This window comes from Phalacrocorax aristotelis, chromosome 3 (genome assembly GCF_949628215.1).
Source record: "Phalacrocorax aristotelis chromosome 3, bGulAri2.1, whole genome shotgun sequence".
Lineage (NCBI taxonomy): Eukaryota > Metazoa > Chordata > Aves > Suliformes > Phalacrocoracidae > Phalacrocorax > Phalacrocorax aristotelis.
Genome location: NC_134278.1, coordinates 32,971,379 through 32,993,275, shown reverse-complemented (window position 1 = coordinate 32,993,275; position 21,897 = coordinate 32,971,379). Strand labels below are relative to the sequence as shown.

Genomic DNA, 21,897 nt, shown 5'->3' with positions numbered 1-21,897 from the left:
TATTTCCTTGAAACATATGTGATAAAAATAGCTGTGCTGCACTTGATGATTTCTATTCATGTTTTGGTGCTATTCTATTATGTGGTGAAGGATATAATATTATTAAGGACAACACAGACATTTTCTCAAGTAGTATGAAAAGGACTACCTCCTCATTGTCCAGTGTGATTTTTTGGAGAATGAACTGAATGTCATTTTTTGAATGTTTTTCCATAGTTAAAAATATTGGCTTTTATAACTCCACAAAAAACCAAGATAGATAAAAAAAAATTTGCCAAAATTCTTCGATGTGTTTTTTTTTTCTTTTATAGTCAGAGCTATAAAAAAACCTCAGCTGTAAAGAAGTTGCACCTTCCAGCAAACCAGGAGGGAGCGTAAGTTGTTAGTGTTTCAGCAATTCATTTGAATGTCTTGTGTTACCTCCTTGTTTTGTAGGGAGCTCGTGGACTTGATGGTGAGCCTGGTCCCCAAGGTCTTCCTGGTGCACCTGTAAGTAGAGTGTGCGTCAGCCAAACATTTCCCAGGGTCTACCCAGTTAGATGCAAAGTCCTGAAACTTTGTGGCTGTGAATCAGAAAAGCCTCTGATTAATCCAATTCCATTGATTCCCCACAGATGAATAAATGATATGACAGTGATGACAAGTCCAGAATCTCTTACTGTCCCCAAGGAATTATGGGGTAGATGAACACACTTTAGCTTCCGAGTATGTTATTGTTACCTCTTCATCCTGAGTGCTACTGTGGATTATGGCGGCTTGGATTTTTTTCAGGTTTTAAACTGGAAAATATTCATTCATTAGAACAAAACCTGTACAGGACAATTTGTGCCTTTTTTTTCTTTTTTAAAATTCTTCCCCACTCTCTGCCCCACTCCCCCCACCCCCCCCACCCCCCCCGGGGTTTATCCTTGGAATAGCCAAATAGCCAGTAACTGTATGGGTTGACAAAGTGAGTGCAATGTCCTTTCCTTAGATGCTCCTGGATTCGTAGGGGCTGGTTTGAGCTGTGTTTTTTAAAATATAACTGTCAGCTGCTGTTTTAAGAAACTGCATTTTTAAATATAGTATGAGTTTAGATGTCTGCTTTAACCAAGTGTGAATTGTACTGTTGTTGATTTACTGGAGGTTTTAGCTAATAATACAAGAATACAAGTAAATTTATTCTATTTTTATTGCAAAAATATTTTTTTTCTTTTAGGGGGATCAGGGACAGAGAGGTCCACTGGGAGAGGCAGGTCCGAAGGGAGAGAGGGTGAGCACAGACTAATTTCAGCTTATGTTGACTTGCAAACATTGCTAACTTACAGCATATAAGCATACAGCATAATTGGTATTCTTGAAGTAGCGTATATCTGAATGAATATGTGTTGACATTCTTTATATCTGTCATTTCAATGTGTTTATTTTTTATATTTATTATTATTCTTAGGGCCCTCAAGGTACAAGAGGAATAAATGGTCTCCCTGGGCCTAAAGGAGAGCCTGTATGTATAGTTCATTTCTTTATTTGCTTCATGTTGTGCTAATTTGTAGAGTGCTTGAGCAAAATCTTTCCAATAATATTTTTTTTTTCTTTCAAGGGTTTACCAGGAGTTGATGGCCGTGAAGGGATCCCTGGAATGCCTGGAGCAAAAGTAAGGCACAGCTGGCATATGTCTGAGCTTTGGTAGTGCTCTAGACTTGTTCACTCATTTGTCGCTTTTTATTGTGCTGCTGCCCATGGATTTATGCACATTATCAGGGTAATTGAAGGAACCTTCCTATCCTACAGATCCAAAAGTACTACAGCTCTGTGTTCCAGAAATAAAATTTTGCCTTTTGTTTGTTTTGCATAAATTACAGCTTAAAATGTTTTTCAGGGTGAACCAGGAAAGCCTGGAGCTCCAGGCGATGCAGGGCTTCAGGGACTGCCAGTAAGTATCTGGTATTTTACCTTTGAGAGTTAGGCTCAGTTCAAACCACAGAAAGGCCACATAAAGGTTAGTTTGACTGTGGTGTTGGAGTAATTTAAGAGAAAACCTAAGCAAAAGGCCCAGGAATAGTATGTGTAATGCAAGGGGAAATTCTGCTATTTGTATCCAAAACTTCTGCGTAAGAGCTTAAACCTCCTCATGGTACCGTAGTGAGGAACTTGGTCATACAAAATGTTTGTGGCCAGTATGCAGTTCTTTTGGGGTTTCTCATATCTGAGACCCTGTGGATATTTGTGGTGTGACCCCACAATTAGAGCTGGTCTCACTGTATTGACGAGGGCCAAAACTATTTCCAGGGTCAGCTGGAAGAGCCGACCTGCTAGTCTAACATACCTTAGATGAACAATCGTCTCCTTTTGATATTCTGCTGGCTCAGAACATCTGGAATGCATCACGCTCAAACTTCTTTCTGCGGGGGTGGGGGGAGTTTGCTAGTGTATCCCCTGTGGTGGAGTTATAGGGAATCAGTAGTGCTTTATGGACTTTTTTAGAAGGTAATCCTTGCACATTAAGTGAGTTTGAATGAGTTTGAAAACTGTGCCAATTTTCAAAAGCTAAATAGAAACTTCTTTGAAACACGATGCTGTAGGAGTAGTTGCCGTGAGGATATAGTGAAGGAGCTGTATTGAAACAGAACTGGAAGTAAATTTGTAATACAAAGTGACATTTTAAGCTTGGAATAAAATTTGGTAAAAGCATGCTTGCTATGAGCTGTTGCACAGAGGTGAGGAGATGAAAAGTATACAGAAAGTGTCTGCTAAACTCCCTACCTCCAGTCTCAGAATACTGGGACTGAGAATCTATTTCTAGTCTAAGCCAGAAAAAGCCACAGCTCCTCATTTTTCCACGCTCCTTTTGCCAATTCATGAAGTAGGAATAATACTCCTTATCTGTTACTTTGTAAAAAGAAAGAATTCAGGCTTGGTCTGTTATTGTATAAAAGTGCTTCAATATCTAGTAAAAGGACTAAAAATACTTTAACATGAGAAACATGTTTTTTAACACCATTCCAATCCCCTTAACATCAAATAAACACTGTAAATGTTATTTCTTTCAGGGTTTGCCAGGCTCTCCAGGTGTGAAAGGCATTCCTGGTCCAAAGGTAAATTATCCTGAGTATTGACTTTACTATAAGTTCTGAAGTATTCAGAGAAATTGTATTAACTTTCCACTGGGGTAAGAGACAAGCCTTTGGCTGAAATAATTAAATATATTCTTTTATCAACTCTAGTGCTGTGCTTTTTCATGATTTTTTTTTTTATCTACATTATGTGGTTTTCATGATTCCAGACATTGGATAATACCTAAGAAGGCCATATCCTTTTAAATTTGTGGAAGTCATTGATAGAGGAGGCATGTGACATGAGTACCTCACTACAGTTTGAAATGAGGGACCTCGTAATAAGAATATTTATAGCTGTCCTAAATTGATTGAATCACAGAGATTGTAATCTCTAATTATGTATCACCAAGTTGCAGCATCAATTCCAATTAAGTTTAAAAAATTATTGTATGATTGACATTATGGAATGTTTCAGACGATAATGTTTGAGTTTAGTTTTAAGTAACTGAAAGAGAAAACTAGACTGAGATGTGAATTTCTTCTGAAATTACATGGAATAATATTGTTCTTCTATGATCTGGGAGCAGAGATCAAGTCTGTTTGGGATTTGTCAGTACATAAACAACAAAAGAACTGAAATCTGACTTTTGAAAAGTTAGATAGAAGACTTAGGTGAAATTTAAATGAAAAACAAAATAAAGGTGGAAGTTAAAAATTAAGGAAATCAATAACATCTAAAAAAAATCAGCCTGTATTCATTTTTATTTTAAAATGGAACAGTAAACCATTGGTTTGGCTAATATTTTTCATCTTTTGTCCAACAGGGTAATAGAGGTCCCCCTGGGGTGCCAGGTTTGTTGGGAAATTCTGGTAAACAGGTAAGATCATTCATCTTATTTGAAAGATCTAGAAAAAATGAAAGGTTTTGCATTGTGTAAAAAAATCACTTTTAAAATTCGTTGCATTCTTCATATCCCCAAAACAGGGTGAACAGGGGCCAGAGGGAGAAGCAGGTCCAACAGGACCCCGGGGACCACCAGTAAGTATGGAATAAATCTCTAATTGAGCATATGTAATATTGCAGTGTCTCAAGTTATGGTTGCTGAAGCTAACCATGAGGTAAAAATATTATTCAACACAAGTGCTAATTTTTAAGGTAAATACTAGGTGTTCTTTAACCCCCTTTTGTATCAGGTGGATGTGCATCACCACAGAGGAACCCAGAAGCACATGTTCTATGACTGTTCCTGGCATTGGTGATAAATTACATTTTAAACCTTTGTTTATATTCTTCTGGTCTTTGTTTTTAAATATGCTGAGTAAAAGTCCAAAAGAGAGGGAATGAGGGTGATTTGTGACAAAAAGCTGGAACTAACCTCCTGTTCTTCCACTGCAACAGTCAACTCCCACAAATGGTGTCGAAAAGCTTAAATTCACTAGCTGTCAGTATATAACTTGCTCTTTTCTTTAACTGTTTCAGCCTCTTAAAGAAGCTTGTGCTGTATATTACAAGGTTTTGAACTTTGGATTCAGTATTCAGGACATGAATTTTTTTTGGCTAGGAGCTGTTTCTAATGAATGTAATGTGAACAGTGAGGCAAGATATGAAGGAAAGGTAGCTGTCTTTCCTACCTAGTAAAGAAGATGGCTAGAGACTGTCCTCAGCCCCCTTGGTCAACTGACATGGTGTGGTTTGTCTTCATACTGCTGAACTCCCTTAATACCCCTTCATGTCTAAAGCAGGCTGGGTACAGTCAAGCTGCATATTGGGAACAGTCTCTTGCCTGTGTTCCCAAAACTGTTCTTGGGCATTTTCTAGGAAAGTCCAATTTGCCTGAGACAAAAGCATGCTAACCATTTATCATGGGTGCTGGGATGCTGCTCGGGCCTGTGCCTTGGCCCTCTCTGGTTGGTATTATGAATGTAGCTGTGGTCATGTGTGAAGTATAGCATTTACTTGGGAACACTGATGATGTAGTTTCTTTCACTGGAGATTTTCCTTAACACTAGAAAGATTCCGAAGATTGGAGAAATTGTTGCTGGGCAGATAGCTTGCTGCAGGAAATAAATGTGCTAAGGAAAGTGAACTGGCGGCATTTGCTAAGGCTCAGTGTTGAAGACGAAGGACAACTGTTCCTCGGCATGCTTGGGGTACTAGGGAGTCTGCTGGGTACAGATTTCTCATTCCCTCTAGAGTGGACCTGGCATGGATTGAAGTTACATAAAGCTGATTTAATTTCCCTTTGCTGTTAACCATTCTGTGAAGGATGAGAGGGTCAGTGATTTGAAGAAAAAATTTGATATACCAAACTTCAGTCTGACCACACTGACAAGTCTTCAGGCTCTGTAACCAATTGCTTTTGCAAGCTTCTCTTTTGCCACTGATACCCTAGTGATACTTCCCTGGAATTTTCTGAGCTTCTGCTATCATACAGTGACGTAAGAGTTTTACTCATGCAGTTGTACGGTTATCCTCATACAGGGCTTAGAGAGTTACTGGTAGGGATATATTTGTAAGGGTATTTCATGGTTCAGGAATATCTCTGAATTAACTCAAACATACAGCAGCAGTCAGCCGAGTACCGAATTTCGTTTTCTTCTGTTGTTTGCATTATCATGTGCTAGGTGCATTAATTCACGAGATCACATTTATTTTAGACTGAATCTTTTGAGTGCTGTGTCCACAGCTGCCTATGAATGATATAAAAAGGGCATTATATCAGCATATACTTACAAGGATGGAGTACAGGTATCTTCAGCCTCCCGTATACCCAGCTTGCAAACATTTATTTTTGTGTTTGTGTTTAAAAGTGTTGGTTGCACCAGAAAAACGTTTTAGCCCTGTTCTTCTTCAGTTTCTTTGTGTACTTGTAATAGGAGTATGAATTATAATTGAATCAGACCAAAGTAATTGCCTATTCTGATAATGCATTGTAATCTGCTAAACTATGCTTTTAATCCTTTCAATGTGAACATGAATTTACAAAATCAGCAGTCCGTAGAACAGGAGTTGACGCGCAAGGTTAATTATTAGTAACCTTGTAGCTGGACGGAAATACTTAATGCAGATTAAATACAATGATTTTTCTGTTTATCAATCTAGAGACCAGCAAGACATCTGGATATCTTGCCTTTATTTTCTTTGTCTTTACAAAGTGCACTCATTTTGGAAAACATGTGAACATTAGAACAAAAGCATAGGACGAAAAAGCTTTTGGTCAGTACAAAATGGAGAAAGGAAGTAAATTATTGATAATACAGTAAGTTTGCATGTAGAACATTAAACAGTAACGTACTTCTCATCTGTAGTTCCTTTAAAGCTATAAAAAGCCTGGAATAATAACTATGTTTATCTTCCTTCTGCTCAAGGCTACAGGCAGCATATGACTGGAATGGCTTTCTGGTTTTTTTTGGGAACACTGCAAAAAACCTTACTTCTACCCAAAAAACTGGAATGATCAGGATTTTTTTGTTCAGGAAGGACACAGGGTTGGATTATTAAACTTCAGTGAGCTTTGGTCCAAGCTGAGTTTGCATTTGTGTTCAGGGCAGAATAAAGAGTGTTTTCTCTGTCTTCTGCAGCATGGACATGCAGTAGATGTATTTGAGCCTCAGCTTTCAGGACTCTGCCCTTACTTTTCCAAGAAAAAAAAAATCTGCTGGTTAAATAACTCTACACGCCATGATTTTCAAGCTTCTAAAACTAGAAATTCTGAAAATAAGTTGAGAAAAGCTTTTTATAACTGCTTTAAAAAGAGTTTTTCTTGTGAATATTTCTGTATTTCTTCAGATTTTGAAATTTTCTCACGACTGTAACATTTGATAGTTTTTGACCAAAGTTTTATAACCAAATGCTTTCAAAGCCTGAAGATTTTATGGTTACAATTCAGTTATTTTTTGTGTCCTTTTCCCTCATATTTTGAATTATCCTCTTTAGCACTCACCTCAGTTCTTTTCTTTCTCCTTTACCCTTTGTTCCATGTCACTCTTGGTAATAGAAGACTCAGGCAGAAGTCGAGAGGGGCTGGGCTTCTTCCCTGGAGTTGGAAAAAACCTTGATGTTTTGCAGGATATGGAGAACTTCAGTCACTTAATGTATTGCTGCACGGTAGCAGCCACATGAGAGATCCTCTTCACTTTCCCATTTCACTTGCCCCTGTTCTTCACATCGCTACTGGGGAAAGACAGCAAGGCTGCTAGCTCCAGGAGGGCCAGAACTGTAGGGGAAAGGACTTCCAGTGAAGGTTTGTGGGGGGGATAACAAGGTTGACTCTAATATGGACGGCAGGCTGGTATCTGCTCTAGGGAAAAATAACATGCCTACATTTGTGTAATATTAAAAAATTGCCTGACTTTTCAGCTTCAGGTACTTGCAAATGACAACTTTTTGAAAGCGAATTTTCACTTCACCTAATGTGTAGTTTTTTGAGGAGTTACATAATGGAGTGCTATTAAACAATCATCAGTGACTCTGTGGGGCAAATTGATCCTTCTATACTGTTTACCAAATAGCCTGTAGCATCCTGTGGCATAAACCATGCTATTTCAATGTTATTTTCATTATTAAGCAACTATTGGAATGTAGTTGGAACAGTATTGTTACTAAGCAGCATTTTCACATTTTGGCCTTTTGTGAGTTTGTAGACATTTACAGTTTCACAGGGAGGATATTAAATGGTTTAAAACAAGATAACTAGCTCTGATTAAAAATAGGTAAACTCATGTGTTGGGGGACTCTTACCTCACTGCTGACAAATCTCCCTAAGAGAAATTTACTTTCAAAAGTACCATTTTAGTCTATCATTGCTTTTCCTTAAAAAAACTTAAGATGGCACCTGAGTGGGGGAAAAAAAAAGGTTTTACTTTTGTTTATTTACTCTTCATCTGCTTAGTAAAATGGAAAAACAACTGGAGCAACATGGAAATGTTGCATTTTATTTCTAAATCAAACATATTCTCCATTCCACTCTAATTGTTTTGCCGGTTAACCTTATGTTTTCTTCATGTTATGCTAGCCAATCCAAGTAATTACCAAACTCATTTGTGACTTAAACCATTCTAAGCCAGTCATCATGGCAGGTGGCCCAAAGGAAGCAATTCTCAAACATCAGTGTGTCATTCCTAATGAGTGGGATTTAGCCATGCTTCCTAAGCCGCTTAACCATTTTCTTTCATATTTGCTGAGATTTAGTAAGCTTTAATTTTTCATACTGTGTCTGCAGAAAATATGGACCCCTGCCCCTGCTTTTTTCATCCCTTGTTTTTCTTCAGCTATTTAACCTTTAAATTGCTAATGTTTGGAGAACATGTATCCCATCCTGTGGTTTTGCAGTGAAAAGAGAGCTTGGAACGTTTAAGTAACCATTTAACTTAAAGTTCAATACTTGCCTAGAAAATTGAGCAAACTCAATTTATATGCAGGCCAGCAGGCATACGTTGTTAAGGATTTAGGATGCAATACATGTTTTCCTAACATTAGCAACAGAGGTTAAGTATCTAGCTGCCTAAGATTTGATACCGTAGGCCCCTCTGAGAGACTTCTGAGGGGCCCTGGTTGGTTGGGCTGACTTGCTCTCTGGAGGTGCCTTTGTCTCTCTGCTCGTTACAAAGAGGGAGCATGGAGAGTACCTTGGATTTGGTATTAAAATGCTAGACAGACTGAAGTTAGATGAGAATACTGTTTTCAGCATCTTAAATTACTTTCAGCTAAATAGCTTTCTGAGTCTTTAAAGGTATTTTTGTCTTACCTACCCTGAAATATTTGGTTACCTTAACAATTTTACCTAAAATCTAGCTTTTCTGTCATATTCTTTTTACATTACTCCAACGGAAATAATGGGCCATTTTCCATAGTTGATATCAGCGTAGTAGTATTGGTAGTGTGGTAGGGTGAAATGTCCTTGCCTCAGTTTATATGATATGTTTAGGTATTAGTGTGCATGTTTTGTGGAACACCTCGTGGAACAATTCTATGTACGAGTGGTGAGTCATAGTTTACATTTAAGATACAGCTAAAGTGGTCAGCATCGCACAGTCCATAGCAGAGTGAAAAGAACAAAGTGGATTTCCATCCTGCCAGGTTCGCTTTTTATCCAGTATACCTAAACCTCTACACGGATGTGACTAAGCTTTCTGACCTTGCACAATTCTGCAGCATAGTTCGTACAAGGTAGCGCTTTCTCCTCTCTCACTTGCAGACTACATATCCCAGCCAAACCTGATTAGTATCTCCAAGACCCTCCAGTTCTCAGACTATCCATCCCTCTCTCTCCAAACTGCATGATCAGATTCCTGTCTGCTACCTCACTCTTTAGTGCTCCACACCCACAACAGCTTCCTTTGACTTTTGGGCATGCTAGACCTCTGGATGTCAGCAGATATCCCAGTGTTGGCTTCTAAGCAGTAACCTGGGTAAAAAATGCACTTGTTATGGAGTTCTTGTCCTAAAGCTGTCCTAGACTTCAGTTAATGCTATAGGTGCAGCCAGTGCGAAAGGTCTCTGTCCTTTATACTTGGCCACAGTATCGCTCTTGAAGAGAATGACACCTATTGGACTGCTGCTTGTGCCCAAAGCATGAAACAGTTAAGAGGAAGGTACATTTCATGCTACACCTATTTCTTACCATTATCCTGAGCAGTACAATTTAATTATTACTCTGAGAAAGGTGCGAAGGTGCATTTAAAATCTCAGAGAAAGTTTGCTGTATATTTACTCTTCTAGTAAATAATAGTTTATATTTTTGATGCTTTTTAGTACTGTACTGAAGGTCAAAGGAAGAGGCATGTTGATTCTTCCAGAGATAAATCCTTGAACTTAAATCTCAGAGGAACTGGTAATTTGGATGAAAAAAAAATTATGATAAGTTAAAGCCTTGTGAGCATATAATTGATAAATGGGTTACATCTTGCAAAAAGACTTTGGGATACTAAGTTTAAAAAAGTTCATTCCAAAATGTACTTTGTTTATTCTTTTATATACTGCACAGATTTAATTCTCTACGGCACTGCTATTTAATACACCAAAATTGGTATGACATATATTATGAAAACAAAATTCTTAAGTGGAGGAGAGTTTATTACAGTATACACTGTGAATTACCTGTCAAGAGATTTTAATCAGTGTTTCGATTATCTGGGCAGCTAAGTGAGATGCAAATTATCTGGGGAATATGCTCATTCTTTTTATTGTTCCACTCAATTAATCAACAGGAAATCAATATAACAGTGAAATAAACTGTTTTAGCATGAGAAGAGAATGCATTCTGTAACTGCTTGTGGGAATTCTACAAAAGAATCAAGTCTTCAAAATTTCAGTGAGGATGAAAGCTATCCCAGACAACCTAAAGGAAGGTCTACTGTAAATCCTGTTGTCCCCTTACATATGTTACATTCAAAGGCTAAATATAGATCTAACAGAACCGTGGGAGAGATGTTATGTCTTCATTTAAATGTATTGAGTGGCCCAGCAATCCTGCCTTGGAACAAAGGGAAGATAGATTTTGTTGAAACCACAGTTCAGCTGTGGAAGGGCTGCATCCTGGTATTGTTCTGTATTGCGGTGCTGTGCTACCATTTTACACCCTGCCATTTCACACATGCCTTGCTGTCCCTTGGGAGAATGTCTCTATTCTCAGCAGTATTCACATGCTAAGTGACAGTATTCTTAAAAGAAATCAATTATCTATACTGTTAAAGTCCTGGAGCAGTTCTGGACATGCTTTTGGTCCACGCTGTCTAACATCATTGACTGAAATAATCTCTAGGCAATGGCCAAGGTTTGGAGTACTTACGGGGCCATTTGCAGTGAAATTCTGCATGCTGCCTCCCTTCATTGTAGGCCAGAAAAGTTTACCAGCATAGGTGCAAGCCAGGCTGTCCCAGCTCACTGTAAACTAGAGTAGCTACTTTCCCTCTTCAAGTGTTCCACCTCTAGGAAAAGTAGGAATTTTGAAGTGTGTCAAAAGTGCATAAAACACACAGATTCTGGTCCTTTTTTTTTTTTGTTAAAACCAGTGCAACATGCCCACTGATTTGTGAGTGGCCTGCAACTGTGGACTGTATTATATATAGGGCTGCCATCTAAGAAAGGTAGGCTGAGGACATGGCCACACTCCCTGGTTTTGATTATTGCCTATGAGTAACTTAGAGCATAGAGGAAGGTTTTATCCGACCAAGTACAGATGTCAACACTGAACCAGTTATTACAGAAACCCTCTTATAGGTGGTGGGAAAACATAGATGCTTCTAGGACATGACTTATGATGTATTTTAAATGTTTACATTAAGACATTTCAAGATGCCTTTTTTCCTTCATCCCTCTGAAGGCAACCAGGAGTAACTAGCTCAATGTAAATTTCAGTCAGGTATAACTTGGAGGAAGCTTTACAGTCTTTTAAGTTATGCCATGGGCCAGTGGGATTCCTGATTGTTCTTTGGGTTACAGTTCCCTTCTTAGCTGCTAAAACACAACTCCTGCAGTTCTTTCCGTGGTTACCCTTAGTTTGAAGTAATCTGTCCTTACATAAACAGTTACTACAGAAATACTATCCTTTTGTCTTCTGTATACTTTTTTTTTTACCACTTTAGAAAAACACTGCTGTTTGAAAAAGTTCCTGTAGTGTATATTTGACAAAAGTCTTTTTTGCGTTTAAAATAAAGTGGAAGATTTTTCATGCATTCTGTACAACCAGCAGAACCTCTGATGTGCTTAAGAGGTTTATTACATGATTATAACTATAGAAGGTGATGTTGCTTTTGTTTTATAGCTGTACAGCAATCAGATGTGAATATTACAACATATATGAGATGAGTTTCTAATACTGATCATAATTTTAATCCTTCTCTTTCCTACATCAGAAATGTAGTAGTATTCCAGGTCAGAGATGTAGTACAGAATTATGTGATTAAATAACAGATTTTCAAAAAGGTTAATGCTTCTTCTGGGTTGTAAGATGAAGGTGATTTGGGGACCTTTTTTCTTTTTTTCTTTTTTTTTTTAACATAAAAAAGCTTCTAGAAGTTATACAAAGTGCTTTTAAAAGCGCTATTCTTTTAAAAATAGTGATTTTGACACCATAGGATATTTTGAAGGACATGAATGGAAAAGTCTGTTCATGTTGGGTTCTCTGATCTCTCCAGGATGCCTAATTATTTTTTGAATTGTAGAGTTAGTTTTCCTAAGCTTGTGTGAGAAGTTGTCATTGCATTATGACCTGGCATAAAAGGCCATGTCTGCCATCTCATTTTGTTGTTCAGTATCTGACAATATTTCGCAACATTTTTCTTATGGAGAAAGTATCTATATTTAAAATTATCCATTGTATACAGCACTAGAATGCTTAGATCTGCTTCTTATCCAAAACTTTCTGAGTTATATATAGCAGGTTATCTACTTACATATCTAATAACTTAAATTCTTGATATTTTATGATCTTAAATGCTGTATCATGCTTTTATAGCAAGTACCCCTTATGTATTCACACAGTGGAAGTAAGGAAAGTGTCTCAAATGAGACATAGGCTTGTGTTGGGACAGTGTTTGAATTTATCTGTACAGGTGAGAGTAAATGTATAAAACTTATTGAGATGTTCAAAAGGTTTAACAAATCACTTTTGAGAAAGGTACTTTAGTTCAAAATTGTTTAAAATCTTTGAAAATTTGACTCAATGTTAGGCTTACCCAGAGTATATCTTCAAATGGCTGCATTAAGAGATGGAGTTACAACACTAACGTGAATACAATCATCTGAATGGATAAACATATCTGAAGTGAATATATAAAGTGAAAATCAACTAAAAAGCATATTTATACTTATAACTGTTTTGAATGGGGATTTTTAGAGGTTATCCTTCCCTATAAGAGTCTAGAGTCTTTTTTTAACCTAAATGAGTTTGTTAAGCATGGTTTCTGCACACACTTTTCACATTTGCCCATGTTTCGTATGGGATTATGGGCTTTTAAGTATGTGGTCATGTGGCAGTCCAGTTGATGAAACTAAGCAAAAGCCTAAAGCTTGGCATTCATGTCAGAGTTGTCTTAGTGAAGGAAACACGTTCGTGACAGGTAACTCTGAGGTGCAATCCCATGAAAGGGACTTGATTGTGCATAATCACTCAGCAGAATGAATTAGTTGAATCATTTAATGCCAACTAAATGTTGTATGCTGTTGTTAACTGAAAATATTTTCATTTCTTAGGAAGTTTCACTGTTTTTAATGCATGTGATATTTTTGCACTAATAAACAGAAGTCTTGATTGAAGCCAACTGCTAAGTAGTGTAATTCACTAAACATTAAGAAAAAAAATCATCCTTTATTCCCTGTTCATAGTAAGTATTTCAGGAAGTAATGATGTCCTTCTATTTTCTATAAGGGTAGCAGAGGAGAGCCAGGTCCTGCAGGTCCTCCAGGTTTACCAGGGAAATTGGTAAGCAGTTTATTTCCATATTCAGTGCTCGTGTTTACTTTCAAGGAGCTATGGTATCATCTGGAAGTACACTTACCCATTTATCCTTGCATAACATTGAAATGAGTGATTGTTGAGTTTCTTTTTCAGTCCTCTGTGACTGTGCTAATATTAGCAAATGCTGTTCTGAAGTATATGGAGATGTGTGGGACTTTTTCTTCTGTTTAGAAAACCATGAATCCTGTGATGTGCGAAGTTGGGTTGCATACTTCTGTGTGGGCTCTGTGTACTTGGGGAACAGGAGCAGTGAAAGACCGTCTTTCTGCTCACAGCTACATGAAACTAATGAATGGAGCAGATTATGAATGCCACCTTTTACCCGTGCTCCAGCAGTATTTACACAGTAACAGTCAGAAGCATAGATGGGGAGGTTTTGGCTGAAAGAGCCTGCTGTTAGAGGAATGTGCAAGTCACAGAGTGCAAGATCTTAGGAAGTATTTTTAAGAGAACCATACTGTTGTCGAGGTATTGGAGGGTGGAAAGCCCTGTAAGCCATTTCTGTTGTGTTTGTCAGCAATAAAATCATAATAAGATGCTGTTTAAAGGGCTGTATTTTGGATCAGCTCTATTTTCATGAGATAATCGTCTTCCATCAAATTAGGACTGTTCTAGGAATAAGATCCTGCCCCATCTGCTTGTCAGGGTATGACCCTTAGTTGTTCATTTTAAAGCAGATTGGGTAAGTTTACACCCTTGACTTCTTTTCACAGGGTCCCCAGGGTGATATTGGACTTCCTGGACTGCCAGGTCCTCCAGGCCTGCCTGGTGGTAAGGGTGACCGGGTAAGAAATGCACTCATACACACAGACTGCAGTTTGACATCAGGAGTAAATACAATAATTTGAGCATTTTTTTTTCAGTTTTTACATGATTTAACGTCTGGTTTCTTGTTTTGTATGTAGATCTGTTAGCTGCTTGAAAGTGGCGTTCTAAGTGCCTATTGACTATTTTTAGCTCATAAAATATATGGGAAAAGTCTTGACAGTGTTACTTAAGTGATTGAAATAAGATTACCAGTGTAAATATTTCTTTTTTTTTTTTTTTTTTTTATTCCGAATAATTTAAAGGCGTAAATCATATTGCAAATCACTGACTCAGCCAGGTCTGAAATTGTAAGTCAGGGTCTCTGGTCATGAAGGAGGTTTGGAACTTTAGCCCTGGTCTACAGTATATATGATGCCTTTTACATACATCTTAGGACCTGCTATGGAAATGCACAGGGTAACGCAGCTATTGAGACACCTACGCATACACACACAATTACAGGATATAAGTACCTCTTCTAGTATTTTGCTAGGAGGGAAGAACTGAGCCCTGTGGATCTCGCATACCTATAGAAGATACCATATCTTACTTTGCTGAATAAATATCAGTGAAGACTATATATATATATATATATAAAATAAATATGATCCTTACTTTCTCTTGCTTATAGAAGGCTACAGAGGATTGAATGCACTCATCAAACTTCTTTGTTATGGAAATAGTCAGTTCTACACTGTGTTTCATCCTTCTTACTTGAGACCTCTACTTCAGTATTAAATGGATTGCACTTTCGAAGTGCCTCTTACTTTCCAGGAACAATCAAGGAAGTATAGAACTGTTAGTGAGATGTAGGTATCACTGCTGTAGATGTCTTCAGTTAAACAGAGGAATCCTGCCCCTGGTATGCTCTCAGTATACATCGTATGGTGGCAACATAGAATTTGTAGTTGTTTTTTGCAGTTTTTAGAAGCTGCTCAGGCACTTAACAAGTTTCTAAGACATTCTTTGTTGTTGTTGAGGTATTTCTCATGTGTTTGGGTTTTTGGTTTTTTGTTTTGTGTTTTTTTTTTAATGCTAAGTTCACGAACATATGTTCCTAGTCAATATAAGTATTGACATAAAGCAGTCTCTTTTTATTAGATTGATAATGATTCATACTTTAGACTTCTCTAGAGGGAGATTTAAGGTACCTGAGGAAGCAAATCTGGAAGTAAAATAACTAGTATTTATTGCAGTGCTGACTGTCTCACTCCAAAGATGCCTGATTTTCCTCATTTACTGTATAAAGGGTCTGAACCTCTACGATAAAAGCAGAATGTAGATGCTGTAAACAGACTCAGTGAGATTCAGGCTACACCCAGGAGGTTGCTGTTTATGTAACTGTCAGATGATGGTAACTTATGCCTGGAGCTTTTTTAAATCCTAAGGTCAGTTTAATGCCCTCTGCAAGTACCTCAAAGTCCAAAAAGCTGAGCTAGCAATTATCTCATTCTGCAATTGCTTTTTAGCTTTCCTGTTTTGAGACAAGTGTCAGCTGGATCCACTTGTATCCTTGATTAATTTTTTTTTCTTCAGCTGCACGGAGGCTGGAGTGAATTTTCTGGGGCAGGCTTAACATGGCTGCAGCTTTGCCAGTAGCACTGATCTGCAGTATGTATTCCAAGTCACAAGCCTGGAGAGCTTTGTGCTGCTCTATCCTTTCTCTACCCTGTTCAACTTGCAATTGTGTCTGTCTTATACAAAGCCAAACATCCTTGTCAGGATTTGGAATATCTGTAGGCTGTTAACCCTAGCCTTTGGGTCAACCACTGGTATCAGTAAGTTACAGCCTGAAGTAACCTTTCTTCCTTTCCTGATTTCAAAACTTCATGTTTTTTTACACCAGGATCCTATAAAGTTCCGTTGTGAAGCCCATACATGCATAAGAATTGATGTAAACAGCAACCAGAAGCCAAGTAGAATTCACAAAAAAATGTATTTCTGTAGTCGTTCCTGATCCCAAAGCTGTTAGATATTGGGCACTGTGTGCTGGCATCTTGTCAGCAGGCGATTTTGACTGCCAAAGATACCAGCAAAAGGAGTTTTACTGAAGATGTTGTAAAAGTGAGACTTAACAAGTTTGACGGCAAGGGTCGCTTTTACTTACTGCAGAGGGTATAATAGTGATTCAATGTGTTGTGGTTTAGCCCCAATCAGCAACTGAATACCACACAGCTGCTTGCTCATTCCCCCCACCCCGTGGGTTGGGGAAGAGAATCAGAAGGGCCAAAGTAAGAAAACCTGCAGGTTGAGATAAGAACAGTTTAATAATTAAAGTAAAACAGTAATAACAACAACAACAATAGTAATAGTAATATAATGAAAAAGAAAATAATGAGAGGGAGAGAGATGAACCCTCCGGAGGAAGGAAAAAAAAATCCAAACAAGTGATGCAACGGCTCACCACCTGCTGACAGATGCTGTCGGTCTCCAAGCTGCGATCACTGCCCGCCCCAGCCAGCTCCCCCCAGTTAATATACTGGGCATGACGTTACATGATATGGAATATCCCTTTGGCCAGTTTGGATCTGCTCTCTTAGCTGTGCCCCCTCCCCTCCCAGCTTCTTGTGCACCCAGCAGAGCATGGGAAGCTAGAAAAGTCCTTGACTAGTACAAGCACTACCCGGCAACAACCAAAACATCAGTGTGTATCAACATTATTTTCATACTAAGTCCAAAGCACAGCGCTGTGCCAGCTGCAGTGAAGAAAATTATCTCTATCCCAGCTAAAACCATGACACAAAGTTGCCAACAGAAAATCTTAGTGCACTGTAATGCACAGTTATGTGCAGTATCAGTCAGTTACCAAAGATCTGCAGCTGGTAAGGGGTCTCTCATCCTCAAGCAGTGACCTTGAGAGGAGTCCCAGCTCAAGGGGAGGTCACTGCCATGCAGGCAACTGCTTATCAGGGAGAGCTTGAAAAAGGTTCACTCAGGCTGTCCTGTTTCTGGAATAAAGCGTTTGGTTTGTAGTCAAATTGAATGCGACGGAAAAGGTAAGCATGAGACTCCTTGTACGCACAGCTTGCTTTGTTCCTTGACAAATGAGCCTTGGAAGAACCACCTGCTATTCATGTGTTAATCGCATGGTTGGTGTGCCAGCTTCCAAGCCACATGCATCAGTGCTCAGAACTAACAAAACTACAGGTGTATATAAAATCAAATTCAAGGCTGTAGTTGTTGGTGGTGAGCACCCAAGGAGAGTTTCCCGCCAGTGATGTTCTCCATCTTTTCTCACTCTTTCTGTCTTCTCTGTGTCACGGGAGGTGGTAATCGGGGTTCTTTGGCCATTGTTTTCTTACCAATGTGAGATTCGTTCCAATGGGGGGGGGGGGGGGGGGGGGTAGGTAAATCTTGATACAATGTGTCGTTAGATTGTAACAATTGATGGGATGCAACAGGAGCTGAATATGAATGACAAACCTTTTGTTCAGTGTCAAGACAAATGTCTTGGCCCTTAATGGGATTACTTACACAAATAAATCCTTTTTGATCCCATACAACACATGTGTCACATCGTTTGCCATTTGCTCCCATTTCCTTGGGCCCATACTCTATATTCGACCAGGTAGAGTACAGTTCCACTGTGATTTCATCCCAGCACAATAAATGGGTATATGGTGTATACTGAAGCACTGCATATTGCTAAAACAATGTTTTACTGTCAGTGGGCTCATAAATGAGGTTGACTAGATATACCAGGATTGGAAATCCTTTTTGAATCAAGTTGCATTTTCCCAAATTTACTTTGAAATCTCAGTGGGCAAGCTATCTTCATCTTCCCTTACAGTTGTGGATGCAGTAGATTGCACCCATAACTGAGCTTGGATACAGCTAAGAGCTAGAGAGACATTTTTCTGGGCAGTGCCAAGTGTGTCTACTATTAGTTGGTGGTTCTTCTCATTAGCTTTTTCCCATTTAGGAAATATATCAGAAAAAAAACCATTGACTAGTTCCCAGTGCCAGCAATGAAGATCAAAATGGATGTTCTCATTTATGCGAATCAGTTCTTGCTGAGCTTAATTTGTTTGCTAAAACTTCAATGTCTATGCTGTTTAATACCCCTCATCCTGTTCCTAGGATGCCAGTCACAGCTCTCCTTGTATATTTTGGAGAGGTGAAGGTTCATCTGTGCAACCATGCTAACCATCCTGTATAGGATAGGTTTAGGAATAGTGAGCAGGTAGGCTTAATTGCAGAGATATTAATCTACATTCACAGTTCCACTTGTCTGAGGAACTGTGATGGATTAAATAGCACTTGTTGCTGGCCAGTGTATTTAATAGCAGAGGGTCTAATTTCAGATATCAGTGGGTATATAGTTTGGTTGGTTGTGGGAGTAGTAAAATGGGTAGGTTAATGAGTAGTATGGGTAGCTGTTGGTTAGTGCGAGGGTTGGGTGTTAGCGTGACCTTTAAGGATATCCCATTTCCATTATCTTTCCCTGTGTCTTCTATAGTTGTGTCATTAAAGAGGAAACTAATTATAAAATAGGGATGTGAGAAACAGTTTGCTCTGCCTTTTAATTTTAATTTGTCCTTTTACTGACTACATAGGTGTTTCCCTTTGAATAGTATGTTACATTACATTCAATAGAGATTTTGTCACCTGGTGTAGCAGAAATAAGGTGACTTGTTTGCTTTTACCATTGTGTGATTACCTGTGATTGTTATTGTTAGGTTTTATCTTGGTTTTCCCAATACTCCTTTATTCCCATCGATTCTAAACATGTATGGCATGGAATGTACTATGTTACCATATTGATTCACATAAACAAAGAACTGGAAGTTGCCATCCAGTGTGTTGGGCTTGTTGACGTGTGAACTGAATTTGGTCCAAGCTGGCGATGATTACTCCTGTGAGAAGGATAAACAATCCTCCGATGGTTAACCTGATCTCCAGGGGAGGCATGCTGGTATCATTCCTGGTATTGTTCCTGAAAACAAACACCAATACAAGTCTCAGCAGGATTTTTCTGGACAGGTTACCCCTTCTAGTTAGTGGCTAGGATGTATCCGCCTAGCTTTAATACAATGTTTAGCTCCATTGCTGTCTTCTGCTTCCCGGGCCAAAGGGCTGCAGGGCTTTGTTAGCATCATTGCAACAGTGCCAATTTGTGGTAAATCTACTAGGACGGGTTGTGCCAGCTGGAGAGCAATGGGGTACATTTTTGCACCTGACCGAGGTGCTTCATAAGGTGCTCACAGAAAGAATGCACGAGTGACCGGGATCCCTCTTAGTCTGTATCAGTTGTTCAATTGGTGAATCACTTCAGGCAATTGAGTATCTCAGTGGGGCTTGTGAGGTTTAAGACTCCTTTTTATTGACCATTTGCTCTTCCTACTATACCATTTGATTGGAGATAGTAGAGGGTATGGAATACCCCTTAAATGTCTTCCTGCTTTGCCCATTCCTGCACTTCCTTTCTGGAGAAATGTGAGCAATTGTCACTTTGGATGACATCAGGGGCTGGTAGACCTGGAAACCAAGAGGAGAATCCCTGGTGATGTTTTGACTATTAGCCTTCTGACATTTAGTTTCTATAATTAAGCCTGAGACAACCTCTACTCCTGTAAGGATGTACTGATATGCCGAGGAGGGTTTAAAGGGTCCAGTGTAATCAATTTTCCTCATTGACCATAGGGTTTTTCGTTATTGAGATGTAGGGGTGGTGCTTTAGCAGGGTGATCTGTTTGCAGTTTCAATTTATATTGGGGGCATTCTGTAGGGATGATTTCACGTGTTTTCCTGTCTAGAGGCCAACCTCAGATTTGAGCTGCAAAATAAAGTGCTTCTCAGCCTATGTGGCCCACTTTCTGATGCAGCCATCAGCCATTCTCCCAGTTGGTACCATTCAGGGTCTGGCGTGTCCCTGTTTTCATTCCCCTAATTCTGGCTAATTCATCTCTTTGTTGGTTCCATTTTGTGGCTGGCCATTTTTCATACGGGCTTTTACCTGTCCTAGTTTAAATGGTGCTTGTCTAGTGCTATCTAATAATTGCCAATCTTCAGTTCTCCAAACTGGAGATATATTTACTTCCCAATTTGGGTCTTCCCATTGACAAAATCATTGTGTGGCAGCAGCCCACACAGTGTAGGAGTCAACATAGATGACTTCTGCTCCATTTTGTGCTGCTAAAACAACTGCCCTTAATACTCCTACTTGTGTGCTGCCTTCACCTTCTTCTATTACTTGTTTGTCAGTGGGAATGTCTAAAGCACTGGCATTAGACCACCATCTACTGTTTACTCACTTTGCTGACGCATCGGTAAACCAAATGCCTTCAGTTGGTATTCTGTCAGTGAGGGGAGGTGCATTTGGAACTGGTGAAGGTTTAAATGGCTGTTTTGGTGCTAATGGGTTGGTGTTTATAGGCATCTGTAATGTGGAAATTTTTTGTATGTCCTTCAGTCAATTGTATTTCATCTGCTACTCCCATCAGGTAGGCGTACCATTTCCTGGTGGTGGGTTTCTGTGCAATTCCTTCTGGGGCAGCAGTTTCTTTCAGAACTGTTCCTAGCAAATTAAATGGCCCTCTAGTCTGGCAAGGCTGTCCCTAGTGTATTTTTTCATCTTGTTTAAGTGCTCTGACTAAAGACAAAAGGCCCTTTTCCCACTCAGAATATTTCTGTTCTGTCTCTTTAAATGCAGTTGAGCTAAACATTAAAAGGCTTTTTGGCCTGTTTGGCCAGTTTGGAATAGACTGCAATAAATGCCATGTTCTGCAAAACCCTGTTCTGCTATAATAGGGTCGTGGGGGTGTACTGGCCCCAGTGACTGATATGCCCTGAGTTCCAGTGATAGGGTTTTGACTGCCTCTTCATGTTCTGGTTTCCATTTCCATGGTTTTCCTTTTTGTAAAAGTGAGTACATTATGTAAGCAATGATAGGAAACCCAGGTACATGTTTTCTCCAGTACCCTAAAGTACCCGTAAGCTGTTGTATTTCTTTCCTAGATTGGGGTATCTGCAATTGTTCCATTTTACTTAGTTAATATATATATTTTTTTTAATTTACTCCATTCCAATGGGTGGAATTGCTGCACTACCTACAATCTACCAGGTACTTAAAAATTTTTGCTTCTCTGCATGCTCCTTGACATTTTTCAGGTGGAACCTCAACTTCTGCTTTATATAGTGCTTGCCACACTGTTGCTGCTGCTTCCCCCACTCTTTCAGGGGATGTCTCTCTGATCAGAATATCATCTATATATTGGTACAGTTTCCCATCCTGAGGAGGCTGTCTGTAAAAGTTCAGCAAGTCCAGCATGAGCAATGTTTATCTGTTAAAGGTATATTGTATACCTTTCCAAGTGAAAGCAAATTTCTCTTTATCCTTCTCCTTCAAGGAGACCATAAAGAACGTATCTTTCACATCTTGTACCGCCATCCATGGGTGTGTGGCTGCTTGTAGGCCAGCTGTTAAACTTGCAATATCGGGTACTGCAGCTGTCAGTGGAGCTCTATTGGCATGATCTATTGTCAGGTGTCATCTTTCAGCTGGCTTTTGGACTGGCCAGACAGGTGAATTGTACGGGGGGTAGGTTCTGGAAATAACGTGCTGTTTTTCCAAGTCTGCTATTATGTCAGAAATT

At 39.0% G+C, this 21,897-nt stretch overlaps 1 protein-coding gene across 2 annotated transcripts in view; it reads left to right on the top strand.

Moving 5' to 3' along the window:
• COL9A1 (collagen type IX alpha 1 chain) overlaps positions 1–21,897 on the top strand; it is a 72,327-nt gene that overhangs the window by 36,854 nt on the left and 13,576 nt on the right. For both annotated transcript variants that reach the window (XM_075087054.1, XM_075087055.1), the window contains 10 exons: positions 436–489; positions 1,199–1,252; positions 1,430–1,483; positions 1,580–1,633; positions 1,859–1,912; positions 3,030–3,074; positions 3,860–3,913; positions 4,021–4,074; positions 13,406–13,459; positions 14,209–14,280. In XM_075087054.1, the coding sequence (XP_074943155.1) occupies positions 436–489; positions 1,199–1,252; positions 1,430–1,483; positions 1,580–1,633; positions 1,859–1,912; positions 3,030–3,074; positions 3,860–3,913; positions 4,021–4,074; positions 13,406–13,459; positions 14,209–14,280 (549 nt within the window). The remainder of the gene's footprint in view (positions 1–435; positions 490–1,198; positions 1,253–1,429; positions 1,484–1,579; positions 1,634–1,858; positions 1,913–3,029; positions 3,075–3,859; positions 3,914–4,020; positions 4,075–13,405; positions 13,460–14,208; positions 14,281–21,897) is intronic.